The sequence below is a fragment of the Electrophorus electricus genome, chromosome 16 (genome assembly GCF_041902795.1).
Source record: "Electrophorus electricus isolate QZ-2024a chromosome 16, ASM4190279v1, whole genome shotgun sequence".
NCBI classification, from domain to species: Eukaryota; Metazoa; Chordata; class Actinopteri; order Gymnotiformes; family Gymnotidae; genus Electrophorus; species Electrophorus electricus.
This window is the reverse complement of record NC_137512.1, coordinates 22,918,595-22,938,088: the sequence shown is the minus strand read 5'-3', so window position 1 is coordinate 22,938,088 and position 19,494 is coordinate 22,918,595. Positions and strand designations below refer to the sequence as shown.

The 19,494-nt window shown below is 45.6% G+C and overlaps 1 protein-coding gene across 1 annotated transcript; it reads right to left on the bottom strand.

Moving 5' to 3' along the window:
- Positions 1–467: 467 nt before the first annotated feature.
- LOC113589246 (uncharacterized) lies at positions 468–10,652 on the bottom strand. Its single transcript, XM_081698640.1, has 6 exons — positions 10,085–10,652; positions 9,949–10,008; positions 3,835–4,417; positions 1,286–2,601; positions 1,150–1,209; positions 468–646 (listed from the first exon to the last, which is right to left on the bottom strand). Exons 1-6 carry the CDS (start codon positions 10,548–10,550, stop codon positions 570–572), a joined length of 2,562 nt encoding a protein of 853 aa, XP_081554766.1. The 5' UTR covers positions 10,551–10,652; the 3' UTR covers positions 468–569.
- Positions 10,653–19,494: the final 8,842 nt, after the last annotated feature.

Sequence of the window (19,494 nt, the reverse complement as noted above, 5' to 3'; positions counted from 1 at the left end):
GGTGGAAATATGCAAGTGACTCCCTGCTTGATGTAGAAAGGGGAGCCAAAACCAAACAGCTTGTTTTAGCTCTTGGCAGGTCCCCACCAAAAAAAGCCACCTGACTGGGTTATCCATCAGTTTGTGGCTTAGTAGACATTGAAGATACATGCACTGAAAGTACATGTGTCACTTAAACATGAATTGAAAGGGGTGCACCTTTCAAAGTGATTGTGAACCGTCATGATTACTACATAACCCTGACAAGACAAGCTGGGTTGACGAGCTCAACTCCAGCTTGTTCAGAGCTGAAGTGGACAAGAAGTCATTACAGCCACCTCAATGGCTCTGCCTGTAGACCCAATGAGGTGACCATGTTAATTAGCAATATGGAAAGGCTTTGTGATCCATGTAGGACAAATTCATGTCTTCAAAACAGCCAAGTGCATATCCATCCAGGAAATTGTACAAAGGATGAACAAAGTGCCTACAAAATTCCACATTTTTATTCTTCATTATTCAAGTCAGCCAGATCTCATGTAAAGACTCCTTTGCATGCTCAATTTTAGGCAACCTAATGGAGCTGGACATCAGACCATGAATTGACCTGGATCCACCAAGCTGAAACCCTCATTCTTCAAGTCAGCAATCAGTGACCTCAGAAGCCCTAGAAGAGAAAGTACAAAAGTAGCCAAGAATACAAGGGTCCAAACATGTCAATCTTCTACTTTTTAGAACCTGGAAAGGAATCAGACCCCCTATAGCCATGACACTTAAGACACAAAACAACCTTATTCACATTAGTACAAGTGTCAAGCTCATCTTTCTCTGATCAGTTTGCCCAACAACCCTGTGACCAGGCCTGTGCCCTGAAAGGACCCACATGCATATAAGCCACCATGCAAGTTACCCAATGAACATGGGGAAGTAGTAAACATTTACTCCAGGTGTCAGCTGTTGAAGTTAAGAGCAGAAAGTAGAGGGGCAGGAAGGGGTGGTGAGGGATAGCAATTGCCATTTTAGTAGCCATGGTCAACATGTGCAGAGATGGAGTCAGAAGAGCCAGTGACAGTTGATTTGTTTTTTGAACAATTAAAAACCCACCAACCAAGCCATTCACCCCAGTTAAACTTGCCCAGCTGGTTCTTGAGCAACAAGCACAGTTCTCACCTTTTACAGAGGAGTTTATAGAACCCGTAGACTCTTTGACCTCTTCACTGTCAGAAGGCACTGTTGGGTATTCAGGGGACTTTATTAACATCAAGATGGGCATTACAGAGATGCTTTTTGCAGACAGCAGTCTCACCATTTGTAGTGCTTCCCAGACCAGAAGAGTCACTGTGGCAGCTGGACATCGTAGATGGAGCAGACTGATTCAAATGAACAGGAAAGACTTCACTTTGCAGAGATAGCTCTGGAATACTAGGCTCAGACGCATTAGCCCCATTTGAGCCTGCTGGAGGGTTGACGCTTCCAGAAGAACCTTGAGAGCTAGGCCTCACTGAGGGACTGGGTTCAGAAGGAGCAGATCCATTTGAATTTGCAGTGGACTTGACATTCTCAGAGCCACTGTCTGATCCCATGTCCTCACCTGAGCCTTCAGAAGGGGTCACATGTTCAGACAGTTCAGTTCCAGATCTGGACTCTGACCCATTAGTCATAACTATACCTGCCAGAGTGGTCCTGCCACCAGAAGGTTCTGTTCCTGAGCTAGACCCTGGGCCTTCTGGAGTGACAGTGCCACCAGAAGGTTCTGGGCCTGCCGTAGTCATCACTTCCCCTGAAGGTTCTCTTCCAGAGCCAGACTCTGATCCATTAGCTGGGCCTGCCGGAGTGATGGTGCCACCAGAAGGTTCTGGGCCCGCTGTCGTCACTTCCCCCGAAGGTTCTGTTCCAGAGCCAGACCCTGCTAGACTGACGGTACCACCAGAAGGTTCTGGGCTTGCCGTCATCGTCACCACTTCCCCCGAAGGTTCTGTTCCAGAGCCAGACCCTGCTAGACTGACGGTGCCACCAGAAGGTTCTGGGCTTGCTGTCGTCGTCGTCACCACTTCCCCTGAAGGTTCTGTTCCAGAGCCAGACCCTGCTAGACTGACGGTGCCACCAGAAGGTTCTGGGCTTGCTGTCGTCACCACTTCCCCTGAAGGTTCTGTTCCAGAGCCAGACCCTGCTAGACTGACGGTGCCACCAGAAGGTTCTGGGCTTGCTGTCGTCACCACTTCCCCTGAAGGTTCTGTTCCAGAGCCAGACCCTGCTAGACTGACGGTGCCACCAGAAGGTTCTGGGCTTGCTGTCGTCATCATCACTTCCCCTGAAGGTTCTCTTCCAGAGCCAGACTCTGATCCATTAGCTGGGCCTGCCGGAGTGATGGTGCCACCAGAAGGTTCTGGGCTCACTGTCGTCACCACTTCCCCTGAAGGTTCTGTTCCAGAGCCAGACCCTGCTAGACTGACGGTGCCACCAGAAGGTTCTGGGCTTGCTGTCGTCGTCGTCACCACTTCCCCTGAAGGTTCTGTTCCAGAGCCAGACCCTGCTAGACTGACGGTGCCACCAGAAGGTTCTGGGCTTGCTGTCGTCACCACTTCCCCTGAAGGTTCTGTTCCAGAGCCAGACCCTGCTAGACTGACGGTGCCACCAGAAGGTTCTGGGCTTGCTGTCGTCACCACTTCCCCTGAAGGTTCTGTTCCAGAGCCAGACCCTGCTAGACTGACGGTGCCACCAGAAGGTTCTGGGCTTGCTGTCGTCACCACTTCCCCTGAAGGTTCTGTTCCAGAGCCAGACCCTGCTAGACTGACGGTGCCACCAGAAGGTTCTGGGCTTGCTGTCGTCACCACTTCCCCTGAAGGTTCTGTTCCAGAGCCAGACCCTGCTAGACTGACGGTGCCACCAGAAGGTTCTGGGCTTGCTGTCGTCATCATCACTTCCCCTGAAGGTTCTCTTCCAGAGCCAGACTCTGATCCATTAGCTGGGCCTGCCGGAGTGATGGTGCCACCAGAAGGTTCTGGGCTCACTGTCGTCACCACTTCCCCTGAAGGTTCTGTTCCAGAGCCAGACCCTGCTAGACTGACGGTGCCACCAGAAGGTTCTGGGCTTGCTGTCGTCGTCGTCACCACTTCCCCTGAAGGTTCTGTTCCAGAGCCAGACCCTGCTAGACTGACGGTGCCACCAGAAGGTTCTGGGCTTGCTGTCGTCATCATCACTTCCCCTGAAGGTTCTGTTCCAGAGCCAGACTCTGATCCATTAGCTGGGCCTGCCGGAGTGATGGTGCCACCAGAAGGTTCTGGGCTCACTGTCGTCACCACTTCCCCTGAAGGTTCTGTTCCAGAGCCAGACCCTGCTAGACTGACGGTGCCACCAGAAGGTTCTGGGCTTGCTGTCGTCGTCACCACTTCCCCTGAAGGTTCTGTTCCAGAGCCAGACCCTGCTAGACTGACGGTGCCACCAGAAGGTTCTGGGCTTGCTGTCGTCGTCACCACTTCCCCTGAAGGTTCTGTTCCAGAGCCAGACCCTGCTAGACTGACGGTGCCACCAGAAGGTTCTGGGCTTGCTGTCGTCGTCACCACTTCCCCTGAAGGTTCTGTTCCAGAGCCAGACCCTGCTAGACTGACGGTGCCACCAGAAGGTTCTGGGCTTGCTGTCGTCGTCACCACTTCCCCTGAAGGTTCTGTTCCAGAGCCAGACCCTGCTAGACTGACGGTGCCACCAGAAGGTTCTGGGCTTGCTGTCGTCGTCACCACTTCCCCTGAAGGTTCTGTTCCAGAGCCAGACCCTGCTAGACTGACGGTGCCACCAGAAGGTTCTGGGCTTGCTGTCGTCGTCACCACTTCCCCTGAAGGTTCTGTTCCAGAGCCAGACCCTGCTAGACTGACGGTGCCACCAGAAGGTTCTGGGCTCGCTGTCGTCGTCACCACTTCCCCTGAAGGTTCTGTTCCAGAGCCAGACCCTGCTAGACTGACGGTGCCACCAGAAGGTTCTGGGCTCGCTGTCGTCGTCACCACTTCCCCTGAAGGTTCTGTTCCAGAGCCAGACCCTGCTAGACTGACGGTGCCACCAGAAGGTTCTGGGCTCACTGTCGTCACCACTTCCCCTGAAGGTTCTGTTCCAGAGCCAGACCCTGCTAGACTGACGGTGCCACCAGAAGGTTCTGGGCTCACTGTCGTCACCACTTCCCCTGAAGGTTCTGTTCCAGAGCCAGACCCTGCTAGACTGACGGTGCCACCAGAAGGTTCTGGGCTTGCCGGCGTCGTCACCACTTCCCCTGAAGGTTCTGTTCCAGAGCTTGAACCACTAGTCGTAACTGGAGCTGCTGGAGCAGTCGTCCCACCTGAAGGTTCTGGGCCTGCTGTAGAAACAAGCTGCTCAAGCTTTACCTCCTCCCATGAGCCAGATTCACCTTCAGTTTCCTCATCAACCAAGATGCCTTCAGCTTGCAGGTACACTGCAAAAAGAAATAGAAGTCTCAATTCAAATACATAAACTTTCCATTGTAGTGGAAATGTAACATGTACAATGTGTAGATACAAAATTTATGAAGCATGCACTTTTCAAAAAGCTTTGAAATATACCAAGTCTGGATTAGTTGTAGGCATCCCCCTATACCTCTATTCTTTTAAGGAACACATGTTCCTTACATCAGTTTGGAACTGAAACAGGTTCTTTTGGATTCAAGTCACTAGGGTATTCAACCATAGATTTAGAAATTTGTTCCCAAACAAGTTAGAAGCAATAGGGCCTTAATATGGGACATAAGGGTAAGTGTTAAAGCACATGTCTGCACCTCTCCGTGCCACCACAGGGTCAGAGATACATCCCAGAGTTAGTAGTACAGACAAGATATCCACCACAGTTGTTGAAGCTTTAGCCAAGCCATTTGACTGAATGGCACCAACAGCTGAATTACCTGGTGTATTAAAGAAAAGAGAAGTTGAAACTATACAAGCAAAAATCAGTTAGATAGAACCAGTATGCAAAGCTACATGAAATCCAAAACCTAGAACTTAGCCTTGACAGCATGTGCTTAATAGCCTTACAAACTGCAAGCCACCCCACAAAGTTCCACGACTGGTGTGCTCTTAATCCGTTTGACCTTTCAGTGAAATATCAACAAAAAGAAATGGCGTTCCTGTGCAGTGTATACACTTATTCAAAAGAACAAAAGGGAGTACAGCGAACCTTCGGATTTGCGCCATCTCACGACAGGCTTGCTTAGCTGTGACTCACCAGACTGTTCTCTTATCGGAGAGCTGAGCGCTACGAAATAACGAATTAAAATCGGTTAGAACTAGACATGAGATGCAAACATATGAGTTAAGCTATGACCGCTAACAAACCTTGGTTTATCCAGAGGCATAACAAAACTAAAACGATTCTCTCCAGAGTCCCCATGATGATCATACTCATCCACCCACAGCAAAGACCTTTTAAAAAACCAGTCTGTGCCCTCGTAATATCGGTCACCTGGAGCTAATCAGAAATTTGCGGTCTCTGCTGAAGAAAGTACCAATCAAAACCGAGACTCCACCCGATTTATTAAATCATAGTTTTTCTCGTCATGATAATTTTCTAATTAAATTCCTATAATTTTTATTGTTTATAATTTGTTTAGGAAATTCTTACGTGCATGGAAGCAATCCAAAGAGAGAGTACTGACTAAAATTGTGATTTTTGCAATCCTGTATAAAGACAGATATCAGTTCATATGTTTGGACACCATCAGACGTAGGTATAAAACCTTGTGAATTATTCATAAATTGGTCATAATCTCTTTGGGTAGAATATTCAGGGGTAGAATATTCAGCGTGTTTGACTTAACTGCATCAACTGTTCAGTTCGATGTACTGTGAAACTATAAAGCACATATATCAATATCAAGGCCAAAGACTTAAAGATTTAAATTCTGACAATCAAGATAATATGGACTGTGCGCTCGAGTTTAGATTTCCAGTGCAACGTTGAAACAAAGGAGGCGCTGCACTCATGTTTTTAGCAGAAAATTAAGTCGCAATACAATTAACGTAAACGTTATTTGCCGAACGGGAAAACTTCAGGGGAAATACAGAGGGGAAAAAGTTTTAGAAGTAAGTAATGAGCACGATCTTTGTGGGCACTGCCCAGTGACCCAAACCTTTAACGGCTTTAAGGGTTTCTTAAAATTACTTGGCAGCACACTATCCAACAAGACCACTCCATCCCCAACAAAAACGCCTTCTCAAAAACAGCTTAAATCATTTTACGTTGTAAATCGTGAATCTCGCCGAAAATGTTCATGCATATTTATAATTTAAAAAACATAACATGCGTATATTTCTGTAGGCTATATATCTCCCTCTATATATGTATCTTTCCCACAAGGTTTTCTTATAATGGTGCAACCAAAGACCTTCTGGTCCTGGCCCAATTCCAGTTCAGAAAAATGAAGCCCTCCCTTACTTCTCCTATCGCTGTCCCCTGGACAGCCTCCTAAGAGTTTAGCGTTAACCTTTGGAAGAAACAATATCACGCAGGTTAAGAACTTCTGCATTCAGAAACAGCAGCGGAAAGAATGATCAGTTTCTTTTGTTCTTTGATCATCTCCGAGGTGAACTATGGCGTTTATGAACCAAGCAACACAAATGACCTGCTCATACTACATGATCAATGTTAAAGCAATTAGTAAAAATAATTCACATTAAATGCTAAATACGTTTTTAAAATCAAATCATGTTACATAAACTTCCTGCCTTTGTTTTTCATTCATATGAATTATATGTTAGTTTGCATCCACAAAGACCACTTTCATGATAATTGAAATTATTTTATCGAGTATACCCTTCAAGTCAAATAGCCTTTATCAAATTTTGAATTTATGAAAAACAAATGATGAATTATGACACAAATTTGCAGTTTATATGCAAGCATACCTTGCATTGTTAATATATGGCAAACTTGACATTTATTGTAGAAGAATTCAAATGTGATGACAAATCTTTCACCTCTGTCAGAATTGGTGCTATATTTCCAAAACTACATGTGAAATGGACTTTTCCCTCTACATGCTATGCCAGTCACTTGGCATTGCTTGCTGCCCCTGTTATATTCACCTCTCCTACAGACCTCTGTTCTCTACTTACCACTCATCTGACTCTGCTATTCCTGTTTTCTGGACAAATGGATGACACCAACGAACCGCCCTCCACCCCAGCTCCCGGAGAATTAACTTTGACGTTGTTCACCCTCTGCCTCGCACCGTCTCCCAGCCCCCTTGGGAAAACTCTGCGACTAGTAAACTTAACTTTGCATTGCTAAACTGTCGCTCCCTCACGGATAAAGCCTCCATATGCTGCAATCTCATTGTGCAAAACAAATTTGATGTTAGTAACCTGAGGGCTACTTATATCTCAGTTTACTAACACCCAGTGGCCATAATTATTTGGTTGAGACCAGAACACAGGGAAAAGGTGGTGGTCTGGCTGCTATCTATAATATCACTCTTAATGTCTCTGTCCGTACCTTTCATGAGGTCTCCTCATTTGAATATTTGGTGTTGAAGCTAACTGGTTCCTTACCAGTACTGTTTTTGTTAATCTACTGCCCACCAGGAACATCATCAGACTTTCTATCAAAATTCAGTGAACTTCTTCCTACCCAGTAGAGTAGGTTAGAGTCCAATATACCAATGAACTAGAATACTGTAGAAATACAGGGATCAATGCTGATGCCTAGAGGGACAAAATACATATAAGCTCTATCTTAGACAATGATAAGTGCAATAAACAATAAGTACTAGAGTTTGTTAGACAACATCAGTGTAAGAAACTGATACAATACAATAAGTACTAGATTCAGTTAGTCAACATAGGAGCAGGGTCAGTGATCATTTAAATATTCCATGAATAGATGGGTCTTCAGTCTGCAAGGGACTCTGCTGTCTGGACAGCAAGCAGAAGTTCATTCCACCATCTAGGAGCCAAGACAGAAAATAGTCTCAATGCTCATCTTCCATGAGACTTGAAGCATGGCATTTCAAGCCGAACCATACTTGAGGTTTGAAGTACTCGAGGTACGGATTGGGCTTTGACCATTGACATGTATGGAGGAGCTGGTCCATTTTTGGCTTTGTAGGCAAGGTTTTAAATCTGATGCATGCAACTAGTGGAAGCCAATGAAGGGAGCGCAGCCGTGGTGTGACGTGTGAACTGTGGAAGATTGAAGACCAATCGTGCTGTTGCATTCTGGACAAGTTGTAGAGGTCTGATGGCTCTTAAAGGAAGACCAGCAAGTAGTGAGTTGCAGTAGTCTAGTTTTAAGATCACAAGAGACTGCACAAGCACCCAGGCAGCTTCCTGAGAGAGAAAGGGCCAAATCCTTCATATGTTACAAAGGAGAAATCTGCAAGACAAGGTTAGATTTGAAACATGAGTTGAGAACGACTGGTTGTCCAAAGTTATGCCGAGGCTACAGGCAGCTTCAGATGGTGATACCAGGCATACAAATGGCAAGATCTATTGCCATTTCATTTTCCAATTATATTGATTACTTGAGTAATAATGGGGAAATTTACACTGTGGCATCAAATCTCAGAACAGTGAATGCTTGGTCATGGAAACACATCTGCTCTGTATGACTGCAAATTAGACAAAGGATACCAAATAGATCAGGATATTAAATATATTTCTTGAATACAGGGGGTGACTACAATCCTCCCCTCCCCCCAGAGTCACATTTCAGTAATTAAGGGGATCCATTATATCCCATTTACACAAGTTAACAGTTCCCTGGGGTCTTAATGAAATGGGGGTAGTTGGATAGCAGGTACAAAAAAAAGGTAGGTCTCAAGATGTAGGTGGAAATATGCAAGTGACTCCCTGCTTGATGTAGAAAGGGGAGCCAAAACCAAACAGCTTGTTTTAGCTCTTGGCAGGTCCCCACCAAAAAAAGCCACCTGACTGGGTTATCCATCAGTTTGTGGCTTAGTAGACATTGAAGATACATGCACTGAAAGTACATGTGTCACTTAAACATGAATTGAAAGGGGTGCACCTTTCAAAGTGATTGTGAACCGTCATGATTACTACATAACCCTGACAAGACAAGCTGGGTTGACGAGCTCAACTCCAGCTTGTTCAGAGCTGAAGTGGACAAGAAGTCATTACAGCCACCTCAATGGCTCTGCCTGTAGACCCAATGAGGTGACCATGTTAATTAGCAATATGGAAAGGCTTTGTGATCCATGTAGGACAAATTCATGTCTTCAAAACAGCCAAGTGCATATCCATCCAGGAAATTGTACAAAGGATGAACAAAGTGCCTACAAAATTCCACATTTTTATTCTTCATTATTCAAGTCAGCCAGATCTCATGTAAAGACTCCTTTGCATGCTCAATTTTAGGCAACCTAATGGAGCTGGACATCAGACCATGAATTGACCTGGATCCACCAAGCTGAAACCCTCATTCTTCAAGTCAGCAATCAGTGACCTCAGAAGCCCTAGAAGAGAAAGTACAAAAGTAGCCAAGAATACAAGGGTCCAAACATGTCAATCTTCTACTTTTTAGAACCTGGAAAGGAATCAGACCCCCTATAGCCATGACACTTAAGACACAAAACAACCTTATTCACATTAGTACAAGTGTCAAGCTCATCTTTCTCTGATCAGTTTGCCCAACAACCCTGTGACCAGGCCTGTGCCCTGAAAGGACCCACATGCATATAAGCCACCATGCAAGTTACCCAATGAACATGGGGAAGTAGTAAACATTTACTCCAGGTGTCAGCTGTTGAAGTTAAGAGCAGAAAGTAGAGGGGCAGGAAGGGGTGGTGAGGGATAGCAATTGCCATTTTAGTAGCCATGGTCAACATGTGCAGAGATGGAGTCAGAAGAGCCAGTGACAGTTGATTTGTTTTTTGAACAATTAAAAACCCACCAACCAAGCCATTCACCCCAGTTAAACTTGCCCAGCTGGTTCTTGAGCAACAAGCACAGTTCTCACCTTTTACAGAGGAGTTTATAGAACCCGTAGACTCTTTGACCTCTTCACTGTCAGAAGGCACTGTTGGGTATTCAGGGGACTTTATTAACATCAAGATGGGCATTACAGAGATGCTTTTTGCAGACAGCAGTCTCACCATTTGTAGTGCTTCCCAGACCAGAAGAGTCACTGTGGCAGCTGGACATCGTAGATGGAGCAGACTGATTCAAATGAACAGGAAAGACTTCACTTTGCAGAGATAGCTCTGGAATACTAGGCTCAGACGCATTAGCCCCATTTGAGCCTGCTGGAGGGTTGACGCTTCCAGAAGAACCTTGAGAGCTAGGCCTCACTGAGGGACTGGGTTCAGAAGGAGCAGATCCATTTGAATTTGCAGTGGACTTGACATTCTCAGAGCCACTGTCTGATCCCATGTCCTCACCTGAGCCTTCAGAAGGGGTCACATGTTCAGACAGTTCAGTTCCAGATCTGGACTCTGACCCATTAGTCATAACTATACCTGCCAGAGTGGTCCTGCCACCAGAAGGTTCTGTTCCTGAGCTAGACCCTGGGCCTTCTGGAGTGACAGTGCCACCAGAAGGTTCTGGGCCTGCCGTAGTCATCACTTCCCCTGAAGGTTCTCTTCCAGAGCCAGACTCTGATCCATTAGCTGGGCCTGCCGGAGTGATGGTGCCACCAGAAGGTTCTGGGCCCGCTGTCGTCACTTCCCCCGAAGGTTCTGTTCCAGAGCCAGACCCTGCTAGACTGACGGTACCACCAGAAGGTTCTGGGCTTGCCGTCGTCGTCACCACTTCCCCCGAAGGTTCTGTTCCAGAGCCAGACCCTGCTAGACTGACGGTACCACCAGAAGGTTCTGGGCTTGCCGTCGTCGTCACCACTTCCCCCGAAGGTTCTGTTCCAGAGCCAGACCCTGCTAGACTGACGGTGCCACCAGAAGGTTCTGGGCTTGCCGTCGTCGTCACCACTTCCCCCGAAGGTTCTGTTCCAGAGCCAGACCCTGCTAGACTGACGGTGCCACCAGAAGGTTCTGGGCTTGCCGTCGTCGTCACCACTTCCCCCGAAGGTTCTGTTCCAGAGCCAGACCCTGCTAGACTGACGGTGCCACCAGAAGGTTCTGGGCTTGCCGTCGTCGTCACCACTTCCCCCGAAGGTTCTGTTCCAGAGCCAGACCCTGCTAGACTGACGGCGCCACCAGAAGGTTCTGGGCTTGCTGTCGTCACCACTTCCCCTGAAGGTTCTGTTCCAGAGCCAGACCCTGCTAGACTGACGGCGCCACCAGAAGGTTCTGGGCTTGCTGTCGTCACCACTTCCCCTGAAGGTTCTGTTCCAGAGCCAGACCCTGCTAGACTGACGGCGCCACCAGAAGGTTCTGGGCTTGCTGTCGTCACCACTTCCCCTGAAGGTTCTGTTCCAGAGCCAGACCCTGCTAGACTGACGGCGCCACCAGAAGGTTCTGGGCTTGCTGTCGTCACCACTTCCCCTGAAGGTTCTGTTCCAGAGCCAGACCCTGCTAGACTGACGGCGCCACCAGAAGGTTCTGGGCTTGCTGTCGTCACCACTTCCCCTGAAGGTTCTGTTCCAGAGCCAGACCCTGCTAGACTGACGGCGCCACCAGAAGGTTCTGGGCTTGCTGTCGTCACCACTTCCCCTGAAGGTTCTGTTCCAGAGCCAGACCCTGCTAGACTGACGGCGCCACCAGAAGGTTCTGGGCTTGCTGTCGTCACCACTTCCCCTGAAGGTTCTGTTCCAGAGCCAGACCCTGCTAGACTGACGGCGCCACCAGAAGGTTCTGGGCTTGCTGTCGTCACCACTTCCCCTGAAGGTTCTGTTCCAGAGCCAGACCCTGCTAGACTGACGGTGCCACCAGAAGGTTCTGGGCTTGCTGTCGTCGTCGTCACCACTTCCCCTGAAGGTTCTGTTCCAGACCTAGACCCTGGGCCTGCAGTGTGGTTCACAGCCCCACAAAGTACTGGCCCAACCTTAATATTCACTCCCCCTGAAGGTTCTGGGCCTGCCGTAGCCGTCACTCCCCCTGAAGGTTCTGGGCCTGCCGTAGCCGTCACTCCCCCTGAAGGTTCTGGGCCTGCCGTAGCCGTCACTCCCCCTGAAGGTTCTGGGCCTGCCGTAGCCGTCACTCCCCCTGAAGGTTCTGGGCCTGCCGTAGCCGTCACTCCCCCTGAAGGTTCTGGGCCTGCCGTAGCCGTCACTCCCCCTGAAGGTTCTGGGCCTGCCGTAGCCGTCACTCCCCCTGAAGGTTCTGGGCCTGCCGTAGCCGTCACTCCCCCTGAAGGTTCTGGGCCTGCCGTAGCCGTCACTCCCCCTGAAGGTTCTGGGCCTGCCGTAGCCGTCACTCCCCCTGAAGGTTCTGTTCCAGAGCTTGAACCACTAGTCGTAACTGGAGCTGCTGGAGCAGTCGTCCCACCTGAAGGTTCTGGGCCTGCTGTAGAAACAAGCTGCTCAAGCTTTACCTCCTCCCATGAGCCAGATTCACCTTCAGTTTCCTCATCAACCAAGATGCCTTCAGCTTGCAGGTACACTGCAAAAAAGAAATAGAAGTCTCAATTCAAATACCAGTATGCAAAGCTACATGAAATCTAAAACCTAGAACTTAGCCTTGACATCATGTGCTTAATAGCCTTACAAACTGCAAGCCACCCCGCAAAGTTCCACGACTGGTGTGCTCTTAATCCGTTTGACCTTTCAGTGAAATATCAACAAAAAGAAATGGCGTTCCTGTGCAGTGTATACACTTATTCAAAAGAACAAAAGGGAGTACGGCCCACCTTCGGATTTGCGCCATCTCACGACAGGCTTGCTTAGCTGTGACTCACCAGACTGTGCTCTTATCGGAGAGCTGAGCGCTACGAAATAACGAATTAAAATCGGTTAGAACTAGACATGAGATGCAAACATATGAGTTAAGCTATGACCGCTAACAAACCTTGGTTTATCCAGAGGCATAACAAAACTAAAACGATTCTCTCCAGAGTCCCCATGATGATCATACTCATCCACCCACAGCAAAGACCTTTTAAAAACCAGTCTGTGCCCTCGTAATATCGGTCACCTGGAGCTAATCAGAAATTTGCGGTCTCTGCTGACGAAAGTACCAATCAAAACCGAGACTCCACATGATTTATTAAATCATAGTTTTTCTCGTCATGATAATTTTCTAATTAAATTCCTATAATTTTTATTGTTTATAATTTGTTTAGGAAATTCTTACGTGCATGGAAGCAATCCAAAGAGAGAGTACTAACTAAAATTGTGATTTTTGCAATCCTGTATAAAGACAGATATCAGTTCATATGTTTGGACACCATCAGAAGTAGGTATAAAACATTGTGAATTATTCATAAATTGGTCATAATCTCTTTGAGTAGAATATTCAGGGGTAGAATATTCAGCGTGTTTGACTTAACTGCATCAACTGTTCAGTTCGAGGTACTGTGAAACTATAAAGCACATATATCAATATCAAGGCCAAAGACTCAAAGATTTAAATTCTGACAATCAAGATAATATGGACTGTGCGCTCGAGTTTAGATTTCCAGTGCAACGTTGAAACAAAGGAGGCGCTGCACTCATGTTTTTAGCAGAAAATTAAGTCGCAATACAATTAACGTAAACGTTATTTGCCGAACGGGAAAACGTCAGGGGAAATACAGAGGGGAAAAAGTTTTAGAAGTAAGCAATGAGCACGATCTTTGTGGGCACTGCCCAGTGACACAAACCTTTAACGGCTTTAAGGGTTTCTTAAAATTACTTGGCAGCACACTATCCAACAAGACCACTCCATCCCCAACAAAAACGCCTTCTCAAAAACAGCTTAAATCATTTTACGTTGCAAATCGTGAATCTCGCCGAAAATGTTCATGCATATTTATAATTTAAAAAACATAACATGCGTATATTTCTGTAGGCTATATATCTCCCTCTATATATGTATCTTTCCCACAAGATTTTCTTATAATGGTGCAACCAAAGACCTTCTGGGCCTGGCCCAATTCCAGTTCAGAAAAATGAAGCCCTCCCTTACTTCTCCTATCGCTGTCCCCTGGACAGCCTCGTAAGAGTTTAGCGTTAACCTTTGGAAGAAACAATATCACGCAGGTTAAGAACTTCTGCATTCAGAAACAGCAGCAGAAAGAATGATCAGTTTCTTTTGTTCTTTGATCATCTCCGAGGTGAACTATGGCGTTTATGAACCAAGCAACACAAATGACCTGCTCATACTACATGATCAATGTTAAAGCAATTAGTAAAAATAATTTACATTAATTGCTAAATACGTTTTTAAAATCAAATCATGTTACATAAACTTCCTGCCTTTGTTTTTCATTCATATGAATTTTATGTTAGTTTGCATCCACAAAGACCACTTTCATGATAATTGAAATTATTTTATCGAGTATATCCTTTTTTTAGTCAAATAGCCTTTATCAAATTTTGAATTTATGAAAAACAAATGATGAATTATGACACAAATTTGCAGTTTATATGCAAGCATACCTTGCATTGTTAATATATGGCAAACTTGACATTTATTGTAGAAGAATTCAAATGTGATGACAAATCTTTCACCTCTGTCAGAATTGGTGCTATATTTCCAAAACTACATGTGAAATGGACTTTTCCCTCTACATGCTATGCCAGTCACTTGGCATTGCTTGCTGCCCCTGTTATATTCACCTCTCCTACAGACCTCTGTTCTCTACTTACCACTCATCTGACTCTGCTATTCCTGTTTTCTGGACAAATGGATGACACCAACGAACCGCCCTCCACCCCAGCTCCCGGAGAATTAACTTTGACGTTGTTCACCCTCTGCCTCGCACCGTCTCCCAGCCCCCTTGGGAAAACTCTGCGACTAGTAAACTTAACTTTGCATTGCTAAACTGTCGCTCCCTCACGGATAAAGCCTCCATATGCTGCAATCTCATTGTGCAAAACAAATTTGATGTTAGTAACCTGAGGGCTACTTATATCTCAGTTTACTAACACCCAGTGGCCATAATTATTTGGTTGAGACCAGAACACAGGGAAAAGGTGGTGGTCTGGCTGCTATCTATAATATCACTCTTAATGTCTCTGTCCGTACCTTTCATGAGGTCTCCTCATTTGAATATTTGGTGTTGAAGCTAACTGGTTCCTTACCAGTACTGTTTTTGTTAATCTACTGCCCACCCGGAACATCATCAGACTCTCTGTCAAAATTCAGTGAACTTCTCACTGTGGCCAGTGCAATGTGTTCAGCAACGGTTGTGCTAGGGGACTTTAATGTTCATGTTGACACTGCTTGTTCATTTTCAGTTGAATTCCTATCTGTGCTTGACTATTTTTCTCTGACTCAACATATTGATTTTCCAACCCACTCTCATGATCACACCTTAGATTTAATCTGCTCTTCTTGTTGTTATCTCTAATCATAAACTTATTGAAGCCACTGCTATCATCTCAGTCACTCAACCATGCACTAAACCCCTCATCTCTTTCCGTAATATCAAAACGATTGACCCTCTCACTCTCTCTGCTCACCTCCACTCCTCTCCCCTGATGTCCATTTCAAAACTGTCCTCTCCTGATGATATTCTCTCTACATATAACGTTTCCATCTCTGAGCTACTTGAACAGGCAGCACCTCTCAAATCCAGGCAGGTTCTCTCTGGTCGTTCTTCTCCATGGTTTACCCCTGAGTTACATACCCTGAAAACCAAAGGTCAGTGCCTTGAGCGCCTCTATAAGAGAACTGGTCTCGCTGTTCATAAAGTTGCCTATTCTGACCATATGCTTAATTATAGGTCAGCTCTAAATAGTGCCCGCTCACACTTTATTTCCTCTGCTATCAATGGTCCCGGACATAAGACCAAAACTCTCTTTTCCACTATTAATAAATTCCTTCAGCCTCTATCTTTCTCTCCATCTGGTATTGTTGAACAACGTGAAGGTTTTCTTAGATTCTTTAATGAAGAAATAATCAAAATTAACCATTTTTTTCCCCTCTGCTCTCCCTACATCTGATTATGGGGACTCCCTTCTCAATCCTGCTGCTGAACAATTTTCTGCCTTCTCTCTCACCCAACCTTCCCTAATCTCTGAGATTATAACAAAATCTAATTCCTCTACCTGCCAATTTGATCTTGCCCCCACTACTCTTCTTAAGAAGTGTTGTTCTGCTATTTCTGCTCCCATCTATCATCTTATTAATGCAGGTTATGTTCCTGCAGGTTATGTTTCATTCTTAAAAAACCTGGAATAAATGTTGCACTTCTTGATAATTACTGGCCCATTTCCAATCTCCCCTTTCTCACCAATGTGTTAGACTGCAGTTGAGAAACTACAACTTTTTCCATCTTAAATATACAGGCTCTATTTGAGACAGTTCTCTTACATGTTCTAAATGACTTTCTTCTCTCTGCTGATTCTGATGACTTGAGTATTCTCCTCCTTCTAGATTTAAGTGCCGCCTTTGACACAATTAACCATAACATACTCATGGCCCCCCTCTCAACCATTGGCATTACTAACATGGTTCTTGAATGGTTCTTGTCCTATATTTCTAACAGAACACATTATATTGTTTTAGGTAAACAAAAAAAAATTGCACACTGCTATCATCACTCAAGGTATTCCCCAGGGATCTGTCCTTGGCCTTCTCCTGTTCATTATCTATATACTACCCCTTGGTCAGATTATCTGCAGGCATGGACTTTATTTCCACCGTTATGTGGATGACACTCAGATCTACAGTGGTGTGAAAAAGTGTTTGCCCCTTCCTGATATCTTATTTTTTTGGATGTCATACTTAAATGTTTCAGATCACCAAACAAATTTAAATATTAGACAAAGATAACACAAAATGCAGTTTTTAAATGGTTTTTATTATTAAGGGAAAACAAAACATCTAAACCCAATTTCTAGGCACTCCAGGCCTGATTCCTGCCACACCTGTTCTCAATCAAGAAATCACTTAAATAGGAGCTGCCTGACAAAGTGAAGTAGACAAAAAAAGATCTTCAAAAGCTAGACAGCATGCTGTGAGCCAATGAAATTCAGGAACAAATGAGATACAAAATAATTGAGCTCTATCAGTCTGGGAAAGGTTATAAAGCCATTTCTAAAGCTTTTGGACTCCAGTGAACCACAGTGAGAGCCATTATCCACAAATGGTGAAAACATGGAACAGTGGTGAACCTTCCCAGGAGTGGCTGGCTGACCAAAATTACCCGAAGAGCGCAGTAATGACTCATCCAAGAGGTCACAAAAGACCCCATCCAAAGAACTGCAGGCCTAACTTACCTCAGTTAAGGTCAGTGTTCATGACTCCACCATAAGAAAGAGACAAAAATGGTCTGCATGGCAGAGTTCCAAAATGAAAACCACTGCTGAGCAAAAAGAACATAAAGGCTCATCTCAGTCTTGCCAGAAAACATCTTGATGATCTGCAAAACCTTTGGGAAAATACTCTGTGGACTGATGAGACAAAAGTTGAACTTTTTGGAAGGTGCATGTCCCATTATATCTGGAATAAATGTAACGCAGCATTTCAGAAAAGGAACATCATACCAACAGTGAAATATGGTGGTGGTAGTGTGATGGTCTGGGGTGTCACGGAATGCTTCCCTTTCACCGTCCTGTGGTACGGCCCACCGTGTGCAGAAGGAGTTGATTGTTTGCCTCGTACATAACCACACCCTTGATGTTTAGCACACACCTGCCTTGTTTCATCTTCTGATGTTTGTGTTTAAACTGCTGTAGGTGTGTGCTTAGCTGTTGGTCATTGCCTCTGTTCAGTTACCTTGTTTTGTGCCATTGTTTACTGCTTGTGAGTGCCACTGTTTATATGTTCATACTTTTTTGTCAAAGTTGAGGGAGTCTTTGCATCCTGCTCTGTGGCACTCAGGCTATCACACAGGACACCGACTCCCTCGTTGAAGGATGGACTTCCTAGTGGGAGGTGCGTAGGCCCCCCCCCCCCCCCTGCTGCTGCCTGGATCCCAGGATTTGGGGAGAGGACCGCAACCAGCGTCTGTCCACTCTGGAGGTGGAGGATAACACCCTCAGGATGTTCTGCCTGAGGTCCACGGAAGAGGAGGAATTTCCAGCGAGACTGGAGGGGTCCACCCAAAACCTCAGAAGCAGACTGCCTTTGGGGCATTCCTAGAGTGGCTGGTGAAAGGAGGACCATTGCAGGAGTTAGCACGTCTGGAACTGGGGCCGTTTTCCAGGTCCTGAAGAAGCAAGACTTGCTGTGGTAAATGAACCATGAATTCTGCTATCTACCAAAAAAATACTGAAGGAGAATATCCGGCCATCTGTTTGTGACCTCAAGCTAAAGCGCACTTGGGTTCTGAAGTAGGACAATGATCCAAAACACCAGCAAGTCCACCTCTGAATGGCTTAATTTTATTTTTCTTAAGACTTGAGTGGCCTAGTCAGTCCTGACCTGAATCTGACCGAGATGCTGTGGCATGACCTTAAAAAGGTGGTTCATGCTTGAAAACCCTCCAATGTGGCTGACTTACAATTCTGCAAAGATGAGTGGGCCAAAATTCCTCCACAGCACTGTAAAAGACTCATTGCCAGTTATTGCAAACACTTGCAGTGTGACAAACATGCAAAAAAAAGATATCAGGAAAGAGGCAAACACTTTTTTCACACCACTGTATATTAACACCAATATACACTACCCTACCACCTCCTGTTTTACTCTTATACCAAGATCTCAAGCAGTGGCTGAGCATAAAACTTAAAACTCAATTCTGATAAAATGGAAATCGGCCCAAAGTCCAAAATATCAAAATTCTCCAATCTTAAATTAAATCTGGAAAGTATCTTGATCAGTTTCTCATCCACGGTTAGGAACCTTGGCGTACTTTGACTCCCCTCTGTTTTGAACTCCATGTCAGGTCCCTGGTCAAAAATGCCCCTTTTCACCTCCATAATATTGCTAGGCTTAGGCCCATGCTCTCCACAAACGATGCTGAGACCCTGGTTCACGCCTTCATCACCTCCCGTCTTGATTACTGTAACTGTCTCCTCACGGGCTTTCCTAACGCAACCATTTGCTTACTTCAATATGTCCAACTTGGCAGCAAGAATCCTCCTTCATATAAGGAAATCAGCCCACATCACTGCTAGTCTACATCAGCTACACTGGCTCCCCATCCCTGAACGTATTCAGTTCAAAATCCTCCTCCTTCCATACAAAGCTCTGCATGGTCTGTCGCCTCCCTATCTAGCTCAACTCTTACTACCCCATCCATACACTTTGGTCCTTTAATGCAGGTCTCCTCTCCATCCCCAAGTTTAGACTGGTGTCTGTAGGAGGCAGATCTGTTAGTGTCATGGCCCCAAAGATATGGAACACTTTACCTCAATTTCTCTGTCTGCTCCACACTCTCCTGCTTCAAATCTCAACTTAAAACAAACCTCTTTCCGCAACACTTCATGACCTCTTTTCTTATCCATATTTATTAATTTTTGTGTTCTCTATTTGTCAATTTTATGTATGTATTTATTTTACTGTCATTATAAAGTGACCTT